At 48.9% G+C, this 17,066-nt stretch overlaps 4 protein-coding genes across 5 annotated transcripts in view; all 4 read left to right on the forward strand.

Moving 5' to 3' along the window:
- Nucleotides 1-931: 931 nt before the first annotated feature.
- Nucleotides 932-6,529, forward strand: ORMDL3 (ORMDL sphingolipid biosynthesis regulator 3). Its single transcript, XM_041426304.1, has 3 exons — nt 932-1,132; nt 2,338-2,489; nt 2,616-6,529. Exons 1-3 carry the CDS (start codon nt 959-961, stop codon nt 2,749-2,751), a joined length of 462 nt encoding a protein of 153 aa, XP_041282238.1. The 5' UTR covers nt 932-958; the 3' UTR covers nt 2,752-6,529.
- On the forward strand, nt 2,906-10,319 carry LOC121347547 (gasdermin-A3-like; the record flags this gene model as incomplete). The annotated part of the gene is made up of 6 exons (XM_041426260.1): nt 2,906-3,021; nt 8,525-8,790; nt 8,956-9,151; nt 9,377-9,462; nt 9,875-9,952; nt 10,186-10,319. Coding segments are annotated over exons 2-6 (714 nt in total), but the record flags the coding sequence as incomplete, so codon positions are not given.
- A 1,540-nt stretch (nt 10,320-11,859) lies between these two features.
- Nucleotides 11,860-16,715, forward strand: LOC121347548. Its single transcript, XM_041426261.1, has 7 exons — nt 11,860-12,228; nt 13,110-13,374; nt 13,538-13,733; nt 13,987-14,152; nt 14,229-14,465; nt 14,937-15,166; nt 16,298-16,715. Exons 2-7 carry the CDS (start codon nt 13,155-13,157, stop codon nt 16,713-16,715), a joined length of 1,467 nt encoding a protein of 488 aa, XP_041282195.1. The 5' UTR covers nt 11,860-12,228; nt 13,110-13,154.
- Nucleotides 16,716-16,780: 65 nt separating this feature from the next.
- Nucleotides 16,781-17,066, forward strand: part of PSMD3 (proteasome 26S subunit, non-ATPase 3) — a 6,038-nt gene continuing 5,752 nt past the window's right edge. The window contains exon 1 of one of the 2 annotated variants that reach the window (XM_041426538.1): nt 16,781-17,018. In XM_041426538.1, coding sequence (XP_041282472.1) covers nt 16,847-17,018 — 172 coding nt within the window. In that variant the 5' untranslated portion in view covers nt 16,781-16,846. The remainder of the gene's footprint in view (nt 17,019-17,066) is intronic. The other variant, XM_041426539.1, reaches the window with a different exon arrangement.

The following is a 17,066-nucleotide window of genomic DNA, read 5'->3' on the forward strand; positions in this document are numbered from 1 at the left end:
TTGTGCTGTTTTCTGTAATCCCTGAAGATCAGTGAGCCAGAGCTCTCCTGCTAACACTGGCACCGTGTCATTCCAGAAAGCCACTTGATACCTTCACTGTCTCAGAGGCACTGCTCCAAGGACTTGCTCTGAGAGGGTGATACTCTCTTGCTTCCTCTCCCTCCTGGCATTGTCCAGGAAACCATCTTTGTGCTCCTCCTCCATGGCAGTCGTTCTTTCCAGGTAGGGGAAGGGCTAACTCCTCCACAGCTCTTCCTCCTGAAACATCCTCCCAAGGCACTTTGTGCTCTTATCTCTCCCTTTTTGCGTTCCTCAAGAAGAATCTCATTCCTTCCCTGGGGGGCAATTTTTTTTGTTCCTCTTTTTTTTCCTCTCTGTAAGTCTTAAATCTGAAGGTAAAACACGTGAGCCAGAGTAGGAGACCAGCAAACCTCCCGAGCTGTGCAGAACCATGTTAATTTAGTTAAATTAATTAGGAGATCTGTTGATACAGAGCCTTTCCTCTGCAAATGCTCTGTTCCCTTCCCAAGTTTAAGTCATGCTGACTCCATAAACATGCAGGAAACTTCCTGTGCTGTGTGTTTCTATGATTAACACTGTGATGAGGATTTTAAAGTGCTTAAAAGTATTGGTTTGAGTTTTGTCAGGCAATCGTGGGATTGAACCTCGACACCTCGGCTTCAGGAAAGCATCTCAAATCACAAGAAGCTTCTGTCACAGACAAGCTTCCCACACATAATTCCCAAATCTCAACCACTCCCGGAGTTAGCGACGTCAGCTCTAAGAATGGCAATAACGAGGGGCAGAGGAGGGAACTGACTGGGGATTTTTATAGCAAACAGCAGATTTTGGCTTTGCTTGACAACCAGCCTGTGCTCAGCCCCACTGAGCGGTTTGGATCCGGGCTCTGACCTCAGTGTTTGTGTTGCAGGGGCTCCTGCCAGCCAGGAGAGGCAGGATGAACGTGGGAACGGCGCACAGCGAGGTGAACCCCAACACGCGGGTGATGAACAGCCGCGGCATCTGGCTGTCCTACGTGCTGGGCATCGGGCTGCTGCACGTCGTGCTCCTCAGCATCCCCTTCTTCAGCGTCCCCGTGGTCTGGACTCTCACCAACATCATCCACAACCTGGTAAGGGAGCGGCGTGGCCCGGGGCACTTGTGGGGAACCTTGGCACAGCTGTTCCTCTGGGCAATCTGCTGAGATTCCTGTTGAAACGATTCCTTTGTGTTTCCAAAGATGCCGGGTGAGTTGCTCAATCTCCGGCCCTCAGCCTGTACTGGTGCCTCTGGGTCATGGATTTACGTCCAGCCCAGGTACAGGTGAGGCAGCAACACCTGGTGAGGCTGCTCAGAGGGGATGTGGATTAATTCCCTGTAGGGCAAATCCTTCATTGTATCCCCTTCCAAAAGAAATCTGTGACAGACCCCATCACTGGGGTTGGTAAAACCTGAATTGGCCTCGTGAGAGTTAAGAAAAAACAAGATTAACCCCCAGATTTTGTTCTGACTAAAGTAAAAGATTAGTCCAGGAACTGATTCTTCTCTCTGAAGATCAAGTCCTCACATAGGTCCCCTTGGGCACAGGGGACAAAAAACTTCAGGGATGGAGCAACTGATAGTGTGTCTTTTATTCTAAATAATATCCTCGCCTGGGAATATTTCAGAGATAAAAATTACAGGGATTGAGGACCTTCATGATAAGTTATTACTGGTGGGGGATAAAAACCTCCACAAACGCCCAAACTGGAGCTGCTCAGGAGATAAAAACCTCCACAAACCCTCAAACGGGAGCTGCTCAAGAGATAAAAACAACCACAAAGCCCCAAACTGGAACTGCTCAGCACTCAGCTCACGAGCTGCTGGCTTCTCACCCATCTTCCCTGGCAGCTTTAGTTTCTGGGGACAAAAAGAAATGTAAAGGCCAGGAGTGGCTGTACTTGGGAGCTGTGGTGTAGCTGGAATGTTTGTCTGTGACTTGTGTTCCCCTGGTAATCAGGGGGTGACAGACCTTCTCCCAGACATTTTCGGGGAGCCTTCAGGCAGCAGGCAGGCGCTAATCTCCCGATCGCAGAGATCCCAGGGCTGTAATCTTGCCACCGCCTCCTTGGCTCACAGCCAGGAGCCGAGCGAGAGGCCTGACGTGGAGCAGCCGAGCTGGCCCGGCCTTTCCCAACTCTCCTTTCCCTGCTTCCCGGCCGCTCCGGCTTTTCCAGCAGCTCCACATCCCTCTAGTGGAACGGCGCGGGGGTGCAAGCGCCCAGATCCACTGCTGTGGATCCGGGCTTTTCGGGGTGCAGGGCCCCGTGTGCCTCACGCCCGCCGTGTGTCCCGCAGAGCATGTATTTCTTCCTGCACACCGTGAAGGGAACCCCCTTCGAGACCCCGGACCAGGGCAAGGCCCGGCTGCTCACGCACTGGGAGCAGATGGATTATGGAGTCCAGTTCACCGCGTCCCGCAAGTTCCTCACCATCATGCCCATCGTCCTGTGAGTATTCTGGGGTGGCTGAGCCACCTCGTGTCCCAGTACCCATCAGTGTTCCGTCCTGGGAGACGAGCACATGGAATGCCACAGCTCAGTTTGCCTCTCTCTGTTCCCACCTTCCCTCTGCAGGTATTTTCTAACCAGCTTTTACACCAAGTACGACCGGATACACTTCATCATCAACACCATCTCCCTCATGAGCGTCCTGATCCCCAAACTGCCTCAGTTCCACGGAGTGCGGATCTTTGGCATCAACAAGTACTGAGCGGCGTGGCCGGAGCGGATGGCGGAGGAGCGGGGCCCGGGGGGGATTCTTCCCTCCAGCCCCCTTTCCTCCCCCCACACAGACTGGGATGTGGTTTGGCAGCGGCTGTTTAAAGGCAGATCCCAAGAGACACATTCCGCATGCTGGATCCTCGTGCCCAATAAATCCAAACCAGCTCCAGAGTAGAGTTTAGTGCGGAGCAGGACGTGCGACACCGGATTTCTCTTCTCCCAGGGTCATCAGTAGATGCAAAACCACTGAGACTTTGAGGTACAACAAGGATGAATTCTGGGAAGAGTCTCATCTATTCCAGACATGGAATGACGAGGATAGGGATGAGGGGGAAAGCTTTTAGTGCTGGTACTATTGCTGTGGTAAATGCACTTTAAAATACATTTCCCTTCCTGAAGCTGGGTGCTTTGAGCAGAACGTGAGGGAAATCCAAAGGGATGCAGCCAGACTTTCCCAGGACTGGATGGTTTTGGGGTCTGATTTCCAGTTTTAGGTGGGAAGTGGGAGGGGGAAGTGAACGACAGATTTTTATTTTTCAATCGTTGACACCACTAAGAAGGGAAATTCTTTTCCTAAAAACAGCACAGGAAGAAGTGACCTGCAGTTTGACAAAGCTTTTGATTTCCTACATCAGCATCCATGTGGTCCAGGGAAAAGGTGGATAGATCCAAAATCATGCTTGTTACTTTCAGTTTATACCCAAATCTGCCCAGGTAACTCCTCTCCCACCCCAAACTGCTGTTTTTAAGTGCACAGGGGCTCAGTGGGCATTTGGATCAAGGGCTGGGGGCAGGTGATTTAATGACTGACACCAAATGCCATGGAGCTCCTTGGAGCATGGACATGGACAGGTGTGGGAGAGGCAGACAGGGGGCAGTGGGACAGGAGGAAGGCTGATTGCTCTAATCAAGCATGCAGCCATCCTTGACTTGGAATTTTTCTCCTCACTTCAGCTCCTTGGTTGCTTAAGTGCGTGTGACTGGGATTTGCCAGTTCTCCGTGGACTCAAGGGTTGGATTTCTGGCTTAGCTGGAAATCTGTCCCTCAGCTCCGTGCCCAAGGGCTGTGTGAGCAGCAGCACCAGCAGCAGATGAATTGACCAGCAAAGGAGTCAGTTTGTCACTGATAGTAGATCCTGTCACAGAGGAACAAAATCAAGCCTTTTTCCTCTAAAATTACCACCTAAATAAAGCAGGCTTAGGTTTCCTGGCTGAGACAGCTTTTGCTGTTTTACTGAAAATCAGAATGACCTGATTTGCCTTTAGGTTGTGTCCCAGATGGAATGGGTTTTCCCTCACTCTTACCCTGTAACCCCATGAAAACCTATATTTTTGTTGTCTTACTGCTTATATCGTCTCACCTTTTTTGACAATTGTATAAATCTTTTAAATCTGCATTTTTATTTTTTTTTTTGTCCTTGCAGTAGCAAATCCAGCTTTAGGGGCCGTGGTGGAGAGTGTTGAGGTTTTGGATGGTCTGAGCATAGGATATGGAAGGGGGAATTTTTAGATCTGTTACTACTCCATGCATAATTTTAGCCAAGTTGCTTCACTTCTCTCTCAGACTTCCTTTGGGACTGCTACAGGGAAGGGAAAATATGGAGTGTACCTCAAAAGTCTGCTGGAATGCAGGGAGAATCATCCCCTAAAGTGTTTGGGAAGTGGAAATCCACGTGAAAAGGAAGTTTTCAAGCAGGTAGAAGGAGAAGAGAATCTGGCTGGAGACCCCAGGGAATTGACAGATGTGCAATTTCCTTGATGGGCAGTTTAAACCTTCAAACCTAGGCTAGAAGAGCTGCTGCTTTAGCTGAGGTACTCTCTACCCTAATCGGCTCTTTAAGCTACTAGACAATGATAATTGTGATAAAAATAGAGATATTTCATCAATCAGCTGGGAAATGACACAGACATGGGCAGTTCTCCTGCAGGAGGGGCAGGTCCTGGCAGGGTGCCTGAGGCTGGAGCTGAAATTCTGATTGTGGTGCTGAACAGACCTGAGTGTCTGCCCAGACACCACTTCCATCTCCAGGGGAAATGAAAGAAAACTAATTATTGTAGTAGAAAACATGGGGAAAACCATCTTTTCTGCAACAGAAACAGCCTCTAGATGCTTTCAGACATGACTTCTCACACACAGACATATGTTGGGTATTTCCAAGCATATGCACATCACAGATTTGTAAATTTAGAATAATTATCAATTGAAAGGATCAGCTTTTTTTTATGAGATACAGCAATAACACAGCTGTGGGTTTGAACACTTGTGTGGTCACTGACACTATCTGACTCTGTTTCCTTAAATTAAACATCAGCTGGGACTCAGAATGGGATTATAAACTTCTCAAACAAGTAGGTTCTAAAGCCTAAAGCCCCAAACTTGTAATTAAGACTCTGCTTAGCAACAAAAGTAAATATTTTTTGATTTCTCTCCTTCACACAAATGATCAAAACAGCCAATGGCAGAGACACTCTTCACAACACAGGTGTGGCATTTTTCCATGGAATAACTGACATTAATTTGGACTCAGTTAATCCAGTCAAGGGAAACATAAATGAAAACTTAAGTAATATGGAAAGAAGCAAGTTGAAGAAAGATTTCACATTCTGTTGTGGTGAGTTAAGTATCTTTATATTATTAGTAAGTATTTGAACGATTGAACATTGGGTAGTATCTTCCTTAAGATCCCAACTTAAGGGTAGGTGTCAGGATCAATCAAAAATAAAAAGCAGGAATTGTAATTAAACCACCATTTTTGGGTTTACCCGAGGCAGTCTGAAGTGAAAGGACAGCATGAGCAGCTTGAGGGGTGGTCAGACATGTCCTGGAAGGGGACAGATCAAGGGTGAATCCACATTGTGGGAGGAGAAACGAAACATTAACAGATGTGGTGATGCAGGGAGGAGATAACAGATTGTCACTGATTTTAAATGGGATTCTGGTCACATCACACTTGACAGATTCCCTCTCACACTGGTCCTGTATCATGATCAGGACAAGTTCCTACCTGGAGAGATCAAATCTCCTGTGATGGAAAAACAACCCCTGGTAAGTTATTTTAAGCTTTTCTGTTTTGGTCTGCAATTAAAGAGAAAAACTTTTGAAAGGCTGGAAGCCTTCCCAAGAAGTGGCAGCAGCCTGTCCCATCCTGTCCTTGGCAAAGCCCCCTCAGCCACTGTCAGCACCACACACGTTTCCAGGGGGCACAGCAGCCCCTGCTCCAGGACACTCAGCAAACCAGCAAGTCCTCCCAGCCTGATGCTCCTGAATCAGGGATCCTGACCTGGGAGTCCTTTCACAGAGCTACCAGGCTGGCAAACAGTCCTAACCTTTGCAGGAAAAAGCCTATAAAATTAAAATAAATGGAGGGCTACTTATTCTCTTTTATGCTTGAATCACTGTTCAACTTTGGGTTGTTTTTAGAAGCTCGGTACTGGCCCTCAAGGAGGGGACAGCAGTGGGTTAACACATTAATATTCCTTCTTGTGACTTATGTTGCTTTATCATTGCCTAGAATATCTTTTAAGCATGTGAGTGTTGGTGTGTCCATACCCTCCTTGGATCAGTTAAATCAGCTGAATTAGTTGGGAGGGTTTTTAAAGGAATGTTCTGTACAAAGTTTTAGGGGTTTTTTCCCATAGCCTTCTTTTTGCTGTGGATACAGGAGTCTCATGTAGAGAACTTTCTAAAATAAAGTGTGAATATTTTTATTACTCCTTTGTACAGTATTCTAAGAGAGACTAATAAAAGTGAAGTATTCAGGTAAAAACTTGTGCTTGAGTCCTGGAATCTTCACATGGATGGCTTTTGCTGTCAAACAAGCATGGCAATGTACCCTGGAGACATGGAATGGCTCGGGTTGGAAGGCACCTTAAGGCTCCAGGGCCATCCCCACCCTCTGCCATGGGCAGGGACACCTTCCACTAGCCCACGTTGCTCCAAGCCCCATCCAGCCTGGCCTTGGACACTCCCAGGGATGGGGCAGCCACAGCTTCTCTGGGTAACCTGTTCTGGGGCCATCCCCACCCTCACAGAGAGGAATTTCTTGCCAATACCCCCTCCTGGGTTCATTTCTCCATCTGTCAAAGAGGAGCAACATTATGTGGCTTGATAACATTGGAGAGTGGAAGGATGGAATGGTTTTGTCTGAAGGGACCTTAAAGCCATCCAGTCCCACCTGCTGCCAGGGGCAGGGACACCTTCCTGTCCAGTCTGGTCTGGGACACTTCCAGCAGTGGACTTACATCTCCTACATCTGTACAAGTTCCAGTAACCCACAGCCCCTGTAACAGACTCTGCTCAAGGAAGACTTACACAAGCAATGGCCATTTTGAGGAAATGGAGCACTGGGAAGGAGGATGGTAAATTGCTCCAGCTGGGAATAACTCTGGGGAATAATAACTCAGGTGTGAACAGCCAGGGAACCACCAGCATGGATCAGATCTAACATTGCTCCTGCCCACGTGTTGCTTCTGGGAGCCTACTGTCAGCAAGAAAAACCAATTTACTCTTTGCCCTGTGTTTGTGGGGTTGCCAGCTTCCTGGGAACTCACGGCTCCCGTACTTAGCAAACACTTCCACACCTTTGGCAGAGAGCCAGAGATTTTCTCCCCAGTCCTGCTGCTCTCCAGAGGCCACATCACCTCAGCAGCCCCACGGTCTGCCCTGCACGCCCACCACCCCACAAACAGGCAAGTGCATTATCCCAGGGCTTTGGGCAGGGGAGAGGGTTGGTGGGAGCTCTCTCTGGAAGTGCTCTTGTTTAGTTTTTCTTCTCCTCTTGGGGAGTTCCAAGGGAAAGAGCTCAGAAGCGCTACTAACATTGAGCACCTAAAGCTATTTGTCTTTGGAATGGTTTAAACTCACAGAGAGCAGGGTTAGATGGGATATTGGGAAGAACTCCCTCTGTGTGGTGGTCAGGCACTGGCACACTGGCCCACATCCCTGGAAGTGTCCAAGGCCAGGGCTTGGAGCAATCTGGGATAGTGGAAGGTGTCCCTGACCGTGTTAGGGAGAGGAAAGGGATGACCTTTAAGGTCCCTTCCCATCCAAACCGTTCTGGATTGTTCAATTTCTTCTCTCCAGCTCTTTCCCGTAAAACATCAGAAAAGTGAAACTGAAACTTTTTCATGAAAAGAAGTTGTGTCAGAAAGGAAAAAGGGATTTCTTTCTGGCCCTCAAACACCAGCTCTCCCCTGCCAACCACCAGGGCTTGCCCAATAAGGCTGGGCTGATTTCTGTTTTGGGGGACATTTTCCTTTAATATCAGCATTCTCAGGGTGTGCCCACTGTGCTCTCTCTGCACAATCACTGGGGTTCAGCAGCAAAGGCACATGAGGCCAAACAACCCTGCTGCTACCTCTCCAAAAGCTCCCTGTAACAACCCTGTGAAACTTGTGTCCCTGGGTAATACCAGTCATTATTTTGAAAGCTTCTTCATAATTAAAGAAATACTTTGTTACAATGTCCTGTTTAACCTCCACCCGGGGAAGTTTAGCTTGGACATCAGGAAAAAATTCTTCACTGAAAGAGTGACTGGCCACTGGAATCATCTGCCCAGAGAGGCAGTGGAATAATCATCCCTGGACGTGTTTAAGAAAAGAGTGGAGGTGGCACTCAGCACCATGATTTAGTTGATGAGGAAATCTTAAGGTCATAGGCTTGACTAGATGATCTCAAAGGGCTTTTCCAGCCTAGATCATTCTGTGATTCTGTGCTGTTATTTCAAGTCATTTGGCTTAGCTTGTGTTCCCTCTTTCCCAAGGCACAAATCCCCTTGGCTTTGCTTCAAAACCTCAGCCACAGCCAGAATGTTTAAAAAACTCACCAAATTCATTGTAAATCAAATGGATCCTAGCAAACAATTGGATCCTGTTGACAGCATCGCAGACAATGAGCACCTCAGGCCTCTCTGTCTACTGATTAAAAAAAGAAAATCAACCCGCATATTCCACCGAGCTCCCTACTACCAGCTGACAGGATTCACACTGGATGATGTGCTGCTGCCTGGAGAAGATGGTAAAAGCATAGGTAATCCTCAAATTTATCAATAGGAATTTATCAAATATCATAGATAATATTTTTTAACTCTTTGTGGCTGAACTCTACCAAGTTCCAGCTTTCCTCTGTGTATGATACACTAACAATGCTGAGTCTTTGTAGTGCTGCTTAAGATAATGCATGGAATTATTTCAGAGTCCATCTATCAAGAATCCAGCCAATTTCCTCTCACAAAAGTCAACACTGATGAAGTTGATGGATGTCTCAAGATTTCTTTTGGCCCTGCAAGTGTAGAGATTAAAGGAGGTGCTTCCTTGTCCAAAGGGTTTTCTATCAAGCCACAGAAGAAGAATGTACCACTGCAATCACTGGAGGCACTGAGAAGAGAAAGGTAAGGAATGACAAAGGAAGCACACACACTCCAGTCATCTCCTTCCAGCCCATGCCAGGTTAAGAACCAATTTTCAATAGCCAAAAACCAAAATCCAGGCTATGGAAAACCAATATATTCCACCAGTTCTGTTAGCTGTGCAAAGGTTTGGCTTCTCTTTCCTTGCTTCCCCAACACCTGCACCCAGCTGTTCTAACTGGTTGTTTTCCTTCACCAGGGCACCAGAGAGAACAACCAAGGCATAGTGATACCCAAGGGCTGCACACTGGCCTTCAGGACCATCCCACTACACATCAGAGATGGAGCATGGGGTAAGCAACTTCCAGAAATGACCAGTTTCTGCCTTCTAGAAATGGTGCACAAAAGGAAGAACATTTTATGAAGACTCACCTGGCCCCAGATACACCCTAAACTGGTTTGCAAGGAAAGGGAGACAGTGTGAGGGACAGAAATCACCTGAGGGAGGCCACACAGCCCATGCAATGTCAAAGAACTAAAGAAAGATGATGTTTGGGCACGGATCAGTAAAAAATAGAAAGAAGGAAGTCTCAGATCTACTTTTCAGGAGCTGCAAAGCTCCTGGTGATAAATAGTACAGAGAGCAGAGTTTGGGTCTGAAAATTTCTACTCATAAGAAAAGAGCGAGGGAGAAAACAGGATGGGTGACCACCACTGGGGAGGCTGGCAGAGAAAACCATAAATGTCCTTTTTATCCTGCTACAGATCTGGATTATATCAAAGGGGGAGCTATGAGCAATCAAGGTCGTGGAGCTGTGGAAATTCAAGCTTATGCAGATGATGGTAAGGAATGTATTTTACTGCACAACTTTTGGCTGCTTTGGGTGAGATGGAATCTCCCAGCATTAAACAAACCACCAGGAGAGATGCATTTGCCTCTCCCCTGAGACATCACAACTGCCCAAATTCTATATCACTTCAAAAACACTCATACAAGTGTTTCAAACTTAGGGTTTAGAGCTGCCAGTGAACTCCTAGAACTCAAGTGACAGATTTGAACTTATTCTGGTTTGCAGGTCCCTCAGCAGGAAAATTAGAAGAAGTGAGGATAGAAGTTCGATATTCCTGCCGAATTTTCCCCGAGTTGTCTCCTGACCTGCAGCTCATCATCTTAATCACCATCACAGCTGTGATGAGAGACAAGAACCCGTCCAGCTCCAGGAAGATGGATCAGCTGTCCCTAGGGATGAACCCTTTGAGGCTGTGGCAGCCCTGTTTGTGGCCTTGTATGTCCTCAACCTCCTGAGCGGTTCCAAGTAGGAGGTACGTGGCCCTGCCCAGGGAACCCCTCCACAAAATGTTGGGAAAACTCTGCTGACAAGAGTTTTCCCTCCCACTATCACCCTTGTTAATGCTCAAGGCTGCTTTGGCTGGCAAAAGCAAATTTAAGGCTGGAAAATTCATTATAGATGCTAAAGGCTGGATATCAAAGTAGATCTGTCTGTCTCCCCAAGATTATTAAGTGAAAACAGAAAAATCCACAATCCCAAAGAATCACAGGCCTGGCACCGGTGCTTCGTGTAATCCTGCTTCCCTCAAAATGCTGCTGCTGCTGCTTCTGCAATCAGTAAATGGGAAAGGGAAGGCAAAGGAATGGGAAGGGAATGCAGAGGGGAAAGGGGAGGTGCAAGGAAAAAGGGGAAGAACATACAAGAACAAGGCAAAAATGAAATGCAAAGGGAAAAGGAAGGAAATGAAAATAAAACAAAAGACAAAGGAAAATATCAGCAGAGATTCACCCTGCTCCCTCTCTCGTTCAGTGGGGGCTCCATTAACTACTGGTTGTAGGAAGGTGGGGAAATCCCAGAGGTTTCACTCTCACCTCTCCAGTCCCATCTCCCTGAGACACTCAAGAGCCATGGGCAGCACTTCAGGGAGATGGCACAAATATTCCCATTATCACTTTATAAATAAAGAGCAGCTTCTTGCTAAGCAATTCTGTGGTCTCAAAGGCTATTTCTTAATTTTGTGTCTTTTCCGTCCCATGGCACACCTGACAACCTCAGGACTGAGGCTGTACCAGAAATAAGGGTCCTTGATGTGGACACAGCAGTCTCCTGTAGAGAACCTTCTAAAAGAAAGCGTGAATATTTTCATTACTCCTTTGTACAGTATTCTAACAGACACTAATAAAAATTAAGTATTCGGGTACAAACTTGTGCTTGAGTCCTGGAATCTTCACATGGATGGCTTTTGCTGTCAAACAAGCATGGCAATGTACCCTGGAGACATGGAATGGCTCGGGTTGGAAGGCACCTTAAGGCTCCAGGGCCATCCCCACCCTCTCACCTTCCACTAGCCCACGTTGCTACAAGCCCCATCCAGCCTGGCCTTGGACACTCCAGGGGATGGAGCAGCCACAGCTTCTCTGGGTAACCTGTCCTGGGGCCACATCACCCTCACAGAGAGGAATTTCTTGCCAATACCCCCTCCTGCGTTCATTTCTCCATCTGTCAAAGAACAGCAACATTACCTGGCTCAATAAAGTTGAATCATGCAATGATGCAATGGTTTGGCTTGAAGGGACCTTAAAGCCATCCAGTCCCACCTGCTGCCAGGGGCAGGGACACCTTCCTGTCCAGTCTGGTCTGGGACTCTTCCAGTGGATTTACATCTCCTACATCTGTACACGTTCCAGTAACCCACAGCCCCTGTAACAGACTCTGCTCAAGGAAGACTTACACAAGCAATGGCCATTTTGAGGAAATGGAGCACTGGGAAGGAGGATGGTAAATTGCTCCAGCTGGGAATAACTCTGGGGAATAATAACTCAGGTGTGAACAGCCAGGGAACCACCAGCATGGATCAGATCTAACATTGCTCCTGCCCACGTGTTGCTTCTGGGAGCCTACTGTCAGCAAGAAAAACCAATTTACTCTTTGCCCTGTGTTTGTGGGGTTGCCAGCTTCCTGGGAACTCACGGCTCCCGTACTTAGCAAACACTTTCACACCTTTGGCAGAGAGCCAGAGATTTTCTCCCCAGTCCTGCTGCTCTCCAGAGGCCACATCACCTCAGCAGCCCCACGGTCTGCCCTGCACGCCCACCACCCCACAAACAGGCAAGTGCATTATCCCAGGGCTTTGGGTAGCAGAGATGATTGGTGGCACCTCTATGTGAAGTGCTCTTGTTTAGTTTTTCTTCTCTTCTTGGAGACCTTCAAGGGAAAGATCTTGGAAGTGCTACTAACATCGAGCACCCAAAGCTATTTGTCTTTGGAATTATTTAAATTCAAAGAAAGCAGGGTCAGTTGGGATATTGGGAAGAAATCCCTCTGAGGATGCTGAGGCTCCAGAACAGGGTGCCCAGATAAGTTATGGCTGTCCCATCCATGGAAGTGTCTATAACCAGGTTGGACAGGGCTTGGAGCAGCCTGGGAGACTGGAAGGTGTACCTGACCTTGGCAGGGAGAGGAATGGGAGGAGCCTTAAGGTCCCTTCCCATCAAAACCAGTCTGGATTGCCCAATTTCCCCTCCCCAGCTCCTTCCCATAAAACACCAGAAAGTTGAAACTGAAATCTTTTGATAAAAACAAGCTGTCTCAGAAAAGAAACAGAGATTTCTTTCTGGCCCTCAAATGCCAGCTCTCCCCTGAAGACCACTAAGGCCTGCCCAGTGAGGCTGGGCTGGGTAGATTCCTCTCTATTTTGGGGGACATTTGTCTCTAAAATCAGCATCCTGAGGGTCTGCCAGCAGTGCTCTCTCTGCACAATCACTGAGCCTCAACAGCAAAGTGGGACAAGGCCAAACAAGCCACAGCTCCTGCTGCTTCCTCTTAAAAGACTCCCTGGAACAACCCTGTGAAACTTGAGTTCTTGGAGAGGGAGGGGGGTTTTGAGTCATTATTTTGAAATCTTCTTAATCATTAAAGTCATGCTTTGTTACAATGTCCTCCTATTATTTCAAGTAATTCAGCTTAGCTTGTGTTCCCTCTTTCCCAAGGCACAAATCCCCTTGGCTTTGCTTCAAAACCTCAGCCACAGCAGAATGTTTAAAAACCTCACCAAATTCATTGTAAATCAAATGGATCCTAGCAAAGAATTGGTCCCTGTTGAAAGCATCGCAGACAATGAGCACTTCAGGCCTCTCTATCTACTGAAAAAAAAAAGCAAACCAAAAACTGTATTCCACCGAGCTCCCTACTACCAGCTGACAGGATTCACACTGGATGATGTGCTGCTGCCTGGAGAAGATGGTAAAAGCATAGGTAATCCTCAAATTTATCAATAGGAATTTATCAAATACCATAAATAATGGTTTTTAACCGTTTGTGGCTGAACTCTACCAAGTTCCAGCTTTCTTGTGTATGATATACTTACAGTGCTGAGTCTGTGCTGTGCTGCTTAAGATAATGTATGGAATTTTTTCAGAGTCCCTTCATCAAGAATCCAGCCAATTTACCCTCACAAAAGTCAGCACTGACCAAGCTGATGGAGGTCTCAGCATTTCATTTGACCCTACAAATGTAGAGCTGAAAGGAAAGGCCTCCTTGTCCAAAGAGTTTTCTATTATGCCACAGAAGAAGAGCATATCACTGGAATCACTGGAGGCACTGAGAAGAGAAAGGTAAGGAATGACAAAGGAAGCACACACACTCCAGTCATCTCCTTCCAGCACACACCAGGTTAACAATGGGTTTTCAACTGCCAAAACCCAAGATTAAAACCTTAGGGCATGAACTTCCTCTAACTAGGCCAGGTTAGACAGGAAATGGAGTGGCAAGTTCTCCATGAGCCTCCTCTTCTACAGGCTTATCCCACCCCAGATGCCTCAGCTGCTCCTGGTGCTCCAAACCCTTCCCATCCTTTTCCTCTTTCAGGGAAATCAACATGGATCATTCCTTCATCCAACAACTACAGAGAACAGGCATCAAGCTGTATGTGGTCACTGAAATCCTCGAGGCCTCAGAGGAGGCTGTCTACAAGGAATCCACCAAGGCAGACGGGGGCTTCATGGCCAAATTTTATGCCACACTCTGTGCACAGGTCTGGCTTCTCCCTCCTTGCTTCCCCAACACCTGCACCCAGGTGCTCTGACTGGTTGTTTTCTTTCTTTATGCAGAGCAACAGAGAGGACAGACAAAGCATAGTGATACCCAAGGGCTGCACGCTGGCCTTCAGGACCATCCCACTACACATCAGAGATGGAGCATGGGGTAAGCAACTTCCAGAAATGACCAAGTTCTCCATTCCAGAAGAGGAAGAACATTTTATGAAGCACCACTTGCCCTCAGAGCTATCTTCAGCTTGTCTGCAGATAGGAGGAGGCAGCGTGAGCGACAGAAATCACCTGGGGGAGGTCAGATAACCCATGCAAGTTCAAGGATGCTCTTTGGGGAGGGGTCAGTAAAGAAAGGAAAGAAGGAAGCGTCAGATCTACTTTTCAGGAGCTGCAGAGCTCCTGGTGATAAATGGCACAGAGAGCAGAATTTTGGTGTTTCTTTTTCTTTCCTAACCAGAAGAGGCAGGGAGGAAGCTGAGTGGGTGACCACCACTGAAAAGGCTGGTATACAAAACTGTTGTTTTATCTTCTTTTAGATCTGGATTATTTCCCAGCAGAAGCTGTGAGAAAGCAAGCTTATGTAGCTGATGGTAAGGAATGTATTTTACTGCTTCCACATGCACAACTTTTGGCTGCTTTGGGTGAGATGGAATCTCCCAGAAGGGGAGGTGGGGACTTTGTTAATTCTAGCAACATCTCCAAAATGATGTCACAAGCTGACAAGTGATTGAAATTCTGATTTTGCTTTTTTTTGTTGTTGCTGTGAAGGTTGAAAACCTCCTGAAACATGACCTGGATAAGGGGAAGGAGCCTTTCCTTGTGGATACCAGGGTGCTCTTCCCACAGGAGGAGGAGCAGATGTTAACCATTGCCCTGGTGGAGCTGAGTGGAGTGCAGCTCCAGGAAGATGGATCAGTTATCCCTAGGGATAAACCCTTCGAGGCCATGGCAGCCCTGTTTGTGGCCCTGTACACCCTTAACTTCCTGAGTGGTTCCAGGTAGGATGTACCCGGCCCTGCCCAGGGAACCCCTCTACAAAGTTTTGTGAAATCTCTGCCGACAAGAGTTTTCTCTCCCAATATCATCCTTGTTAATAATCAAGGCTGATTTGGCTGGCAAAATGAAATTTAAGGCAGGAAAGTTCATTATGGTACTAAAGGTTGGATATCAAAGTAGATTTGTTTCACTGGCACCTCCCTGGTCCCAGCACTGCCATCATCCCTGAGATGTTCAATGGACACATGCAGCACTTTACAGCAAGCATACTCTCATTATCACTATGTAAATAAAGAGGACCTTCTTGCTACAAAACTGGGTGTTCTCAAAGTCAATGTCTTAATTTTGTGTAGTTTTGGTTACACAGCACATCTGGCAAGCTCGGGATGCTATATGAAAAATACAGACACTTAGCCCTGGGGGCAAGTCGGGGGGTTCCTCAGGCTGTGGAGCTCTGGGGGGGTCTCTGGAGGCCATGGGTGCCTGCAGCAAGGGGCAGCACTGCTCACCTGTGTGGGGACTGATGGCTCTGGGAGAACCTCCAGCACCAGGGGCTGGGCTCTGCCTTGCAACAGCTACGAGGGGAGCCCGGTTCCAACCTGGAACCATCATGAGACCCTTTGGCCCCAGTCCCAGACCAGACCCCTCACCCCAGTTTCAACCTGGCCCCTCATGGGACTCCTGCTCCCAGCCTCAGCTCCCATCCTCACTCACGGGATTCCCGATCCCAGCCCAGCCGTTCACAGGATCCCCAAGCCCACAAGGGACCCCTTTGCAGAGTCCCCGGTCCCAGCCCGACCCCACATGGACCTCAAGGGACCCCTCACAGAATCCCCTATCTCTGTCCGGCCCCACACGGGACCCTTCACAGAATCCCCGGTCCCAGCGCGGCCCCTCACGGGATCCCTCACAGAATCCCCGGTCTAGTCCGGCCCCTCACGGGACCCTTCATGGGATCCCCTGTCAGACAAGCCCCTCACGGGACCCCCAACCTTGTCCCAGCGCGGTCCCTCACGGAACCCTTCACGGGATCCCCGATCTGATCCCAGCCCGGCCCCTCACGGGAGCCTTCACGGAATCACGCCTCACAGACAAGCCCCTCACGGGAGCCTTCACGGGATCTCCCCTCACAGACAAGCCCCTCACGGAACCCTTCACGGGATCCCCCATCTGATCCCAGCCCGGCCCCTCACGGGAGCCTTCACGGAATCACGCCTCACAGACAAGCCCCTCACGGGAGCCTTCACGGGATCTCCCCTCACAGACAAGCCCCTCACGGAACCCTTCACGGGATCCCCCCTCACAGACAAGCCCCTCACGGGACCTCAGCGAAGACTCGCCCGCGCCCCCAGAAGGCGGGAACAGCTCAGCACCCGGCGGAAACACCCGAAAGTTCTACGGAGATTCCCGAAGGAGAGAGGCGAAAGGAGCCGATCGATGCCGGAACCTTCCGAGAGGGCTCGGCCAAAACGCCCGAAAATGCGGGCGAAAACCTACGAGCGAAGACGGAAATACCCGAGAGCCTCACGGAACTCCACGAGCGCTGCCTGAGCTACCCGAAAGCGCGACGGAACAACCCGAGCGACGGCGGAAACGGCCGAGCGAAAGGCGGAAGGAGACGATCGTGTGTCGCTCGTCGCTCGGCTGGTCGCGCCTGGCGGCCCGTTGTGCAGTGTCACGCCATGAAGCAGGACGGCGCGTCCCGCCGCCGCGGCGACAAGGCCAAGGCACCCCCGGAGGGACCCCCGCCCGCCCCCCCCGACGTCGAGATGCACGAGGAGGCGGCGCCGGTGGCCCCCGAGGCGGCCGGAGAGCGGCAGCCGCAGCGGGAGCTGGACGCGATCACGCTGGAGGGTGAGGGGGGGGTGTTGCTGTAATGGGGGTGTCTGTGGCGATGGGGGG

The sequence above is a fragment of the Onychostruthus taczanowskii genome, unplaced genomic scaffold (assembly GCF_017590055.1).
Source record: "Onychostruthus taczanowskii isolate IOZ18803 unplaced genomic scaffold, ASM1759005v1 scaffold91, whole genome shotgun sequence".
Classification (NCBI taxonomy): Eukaryota; Metazoa; Chordata; class Aves; order Passeriformes; family Passeridae; genus Onychostruthus; species Onychostruthus taczanowskii.

Coding starts and splice junctions, on each gene's coding strand:
- LOC121347548 (XM_041426261.1), top strand. CDS start 13,155: ATGTTTAAAAACCTCACCAAATTCATTGTAAATCAAATGGATCCTAGC. Junction 13,734..13,986: donor GAGGCACTGAGAAGAGAAAG/GTAAGGAATGAC, acceptor TTCCTCTTTCAG/GGAAATCAACATGGATCATT. Junction 14,466..14,936: donor ACAGAAATCACCTGGGGGAG/GTCAGATAACCC, acceptor GTTGCTGTGAAG/GTTGAAAACCTCCTGAAACA.
- ORMDL3 (XM_041426304.1), top strand. CDS start 959: ATGAACGTGGGAACGGCGCACAGCGAGGTGAACCCCAACACGCGGGTG. Junction 1,133..2,337: donor CCAACATCATCCACAACCTG/GTAAGGGAGCGG, acceptor TGTGTCCCGCAG/AGCATGTATTTCTTCCTGCA. Junction 2,490..2,615: donor ACCATCATGCCCATCGTCCT/GTGAGTATTCTG, acceptor TTCCCTCTGCAG/GTATTTTCTAACCAGCTTTT.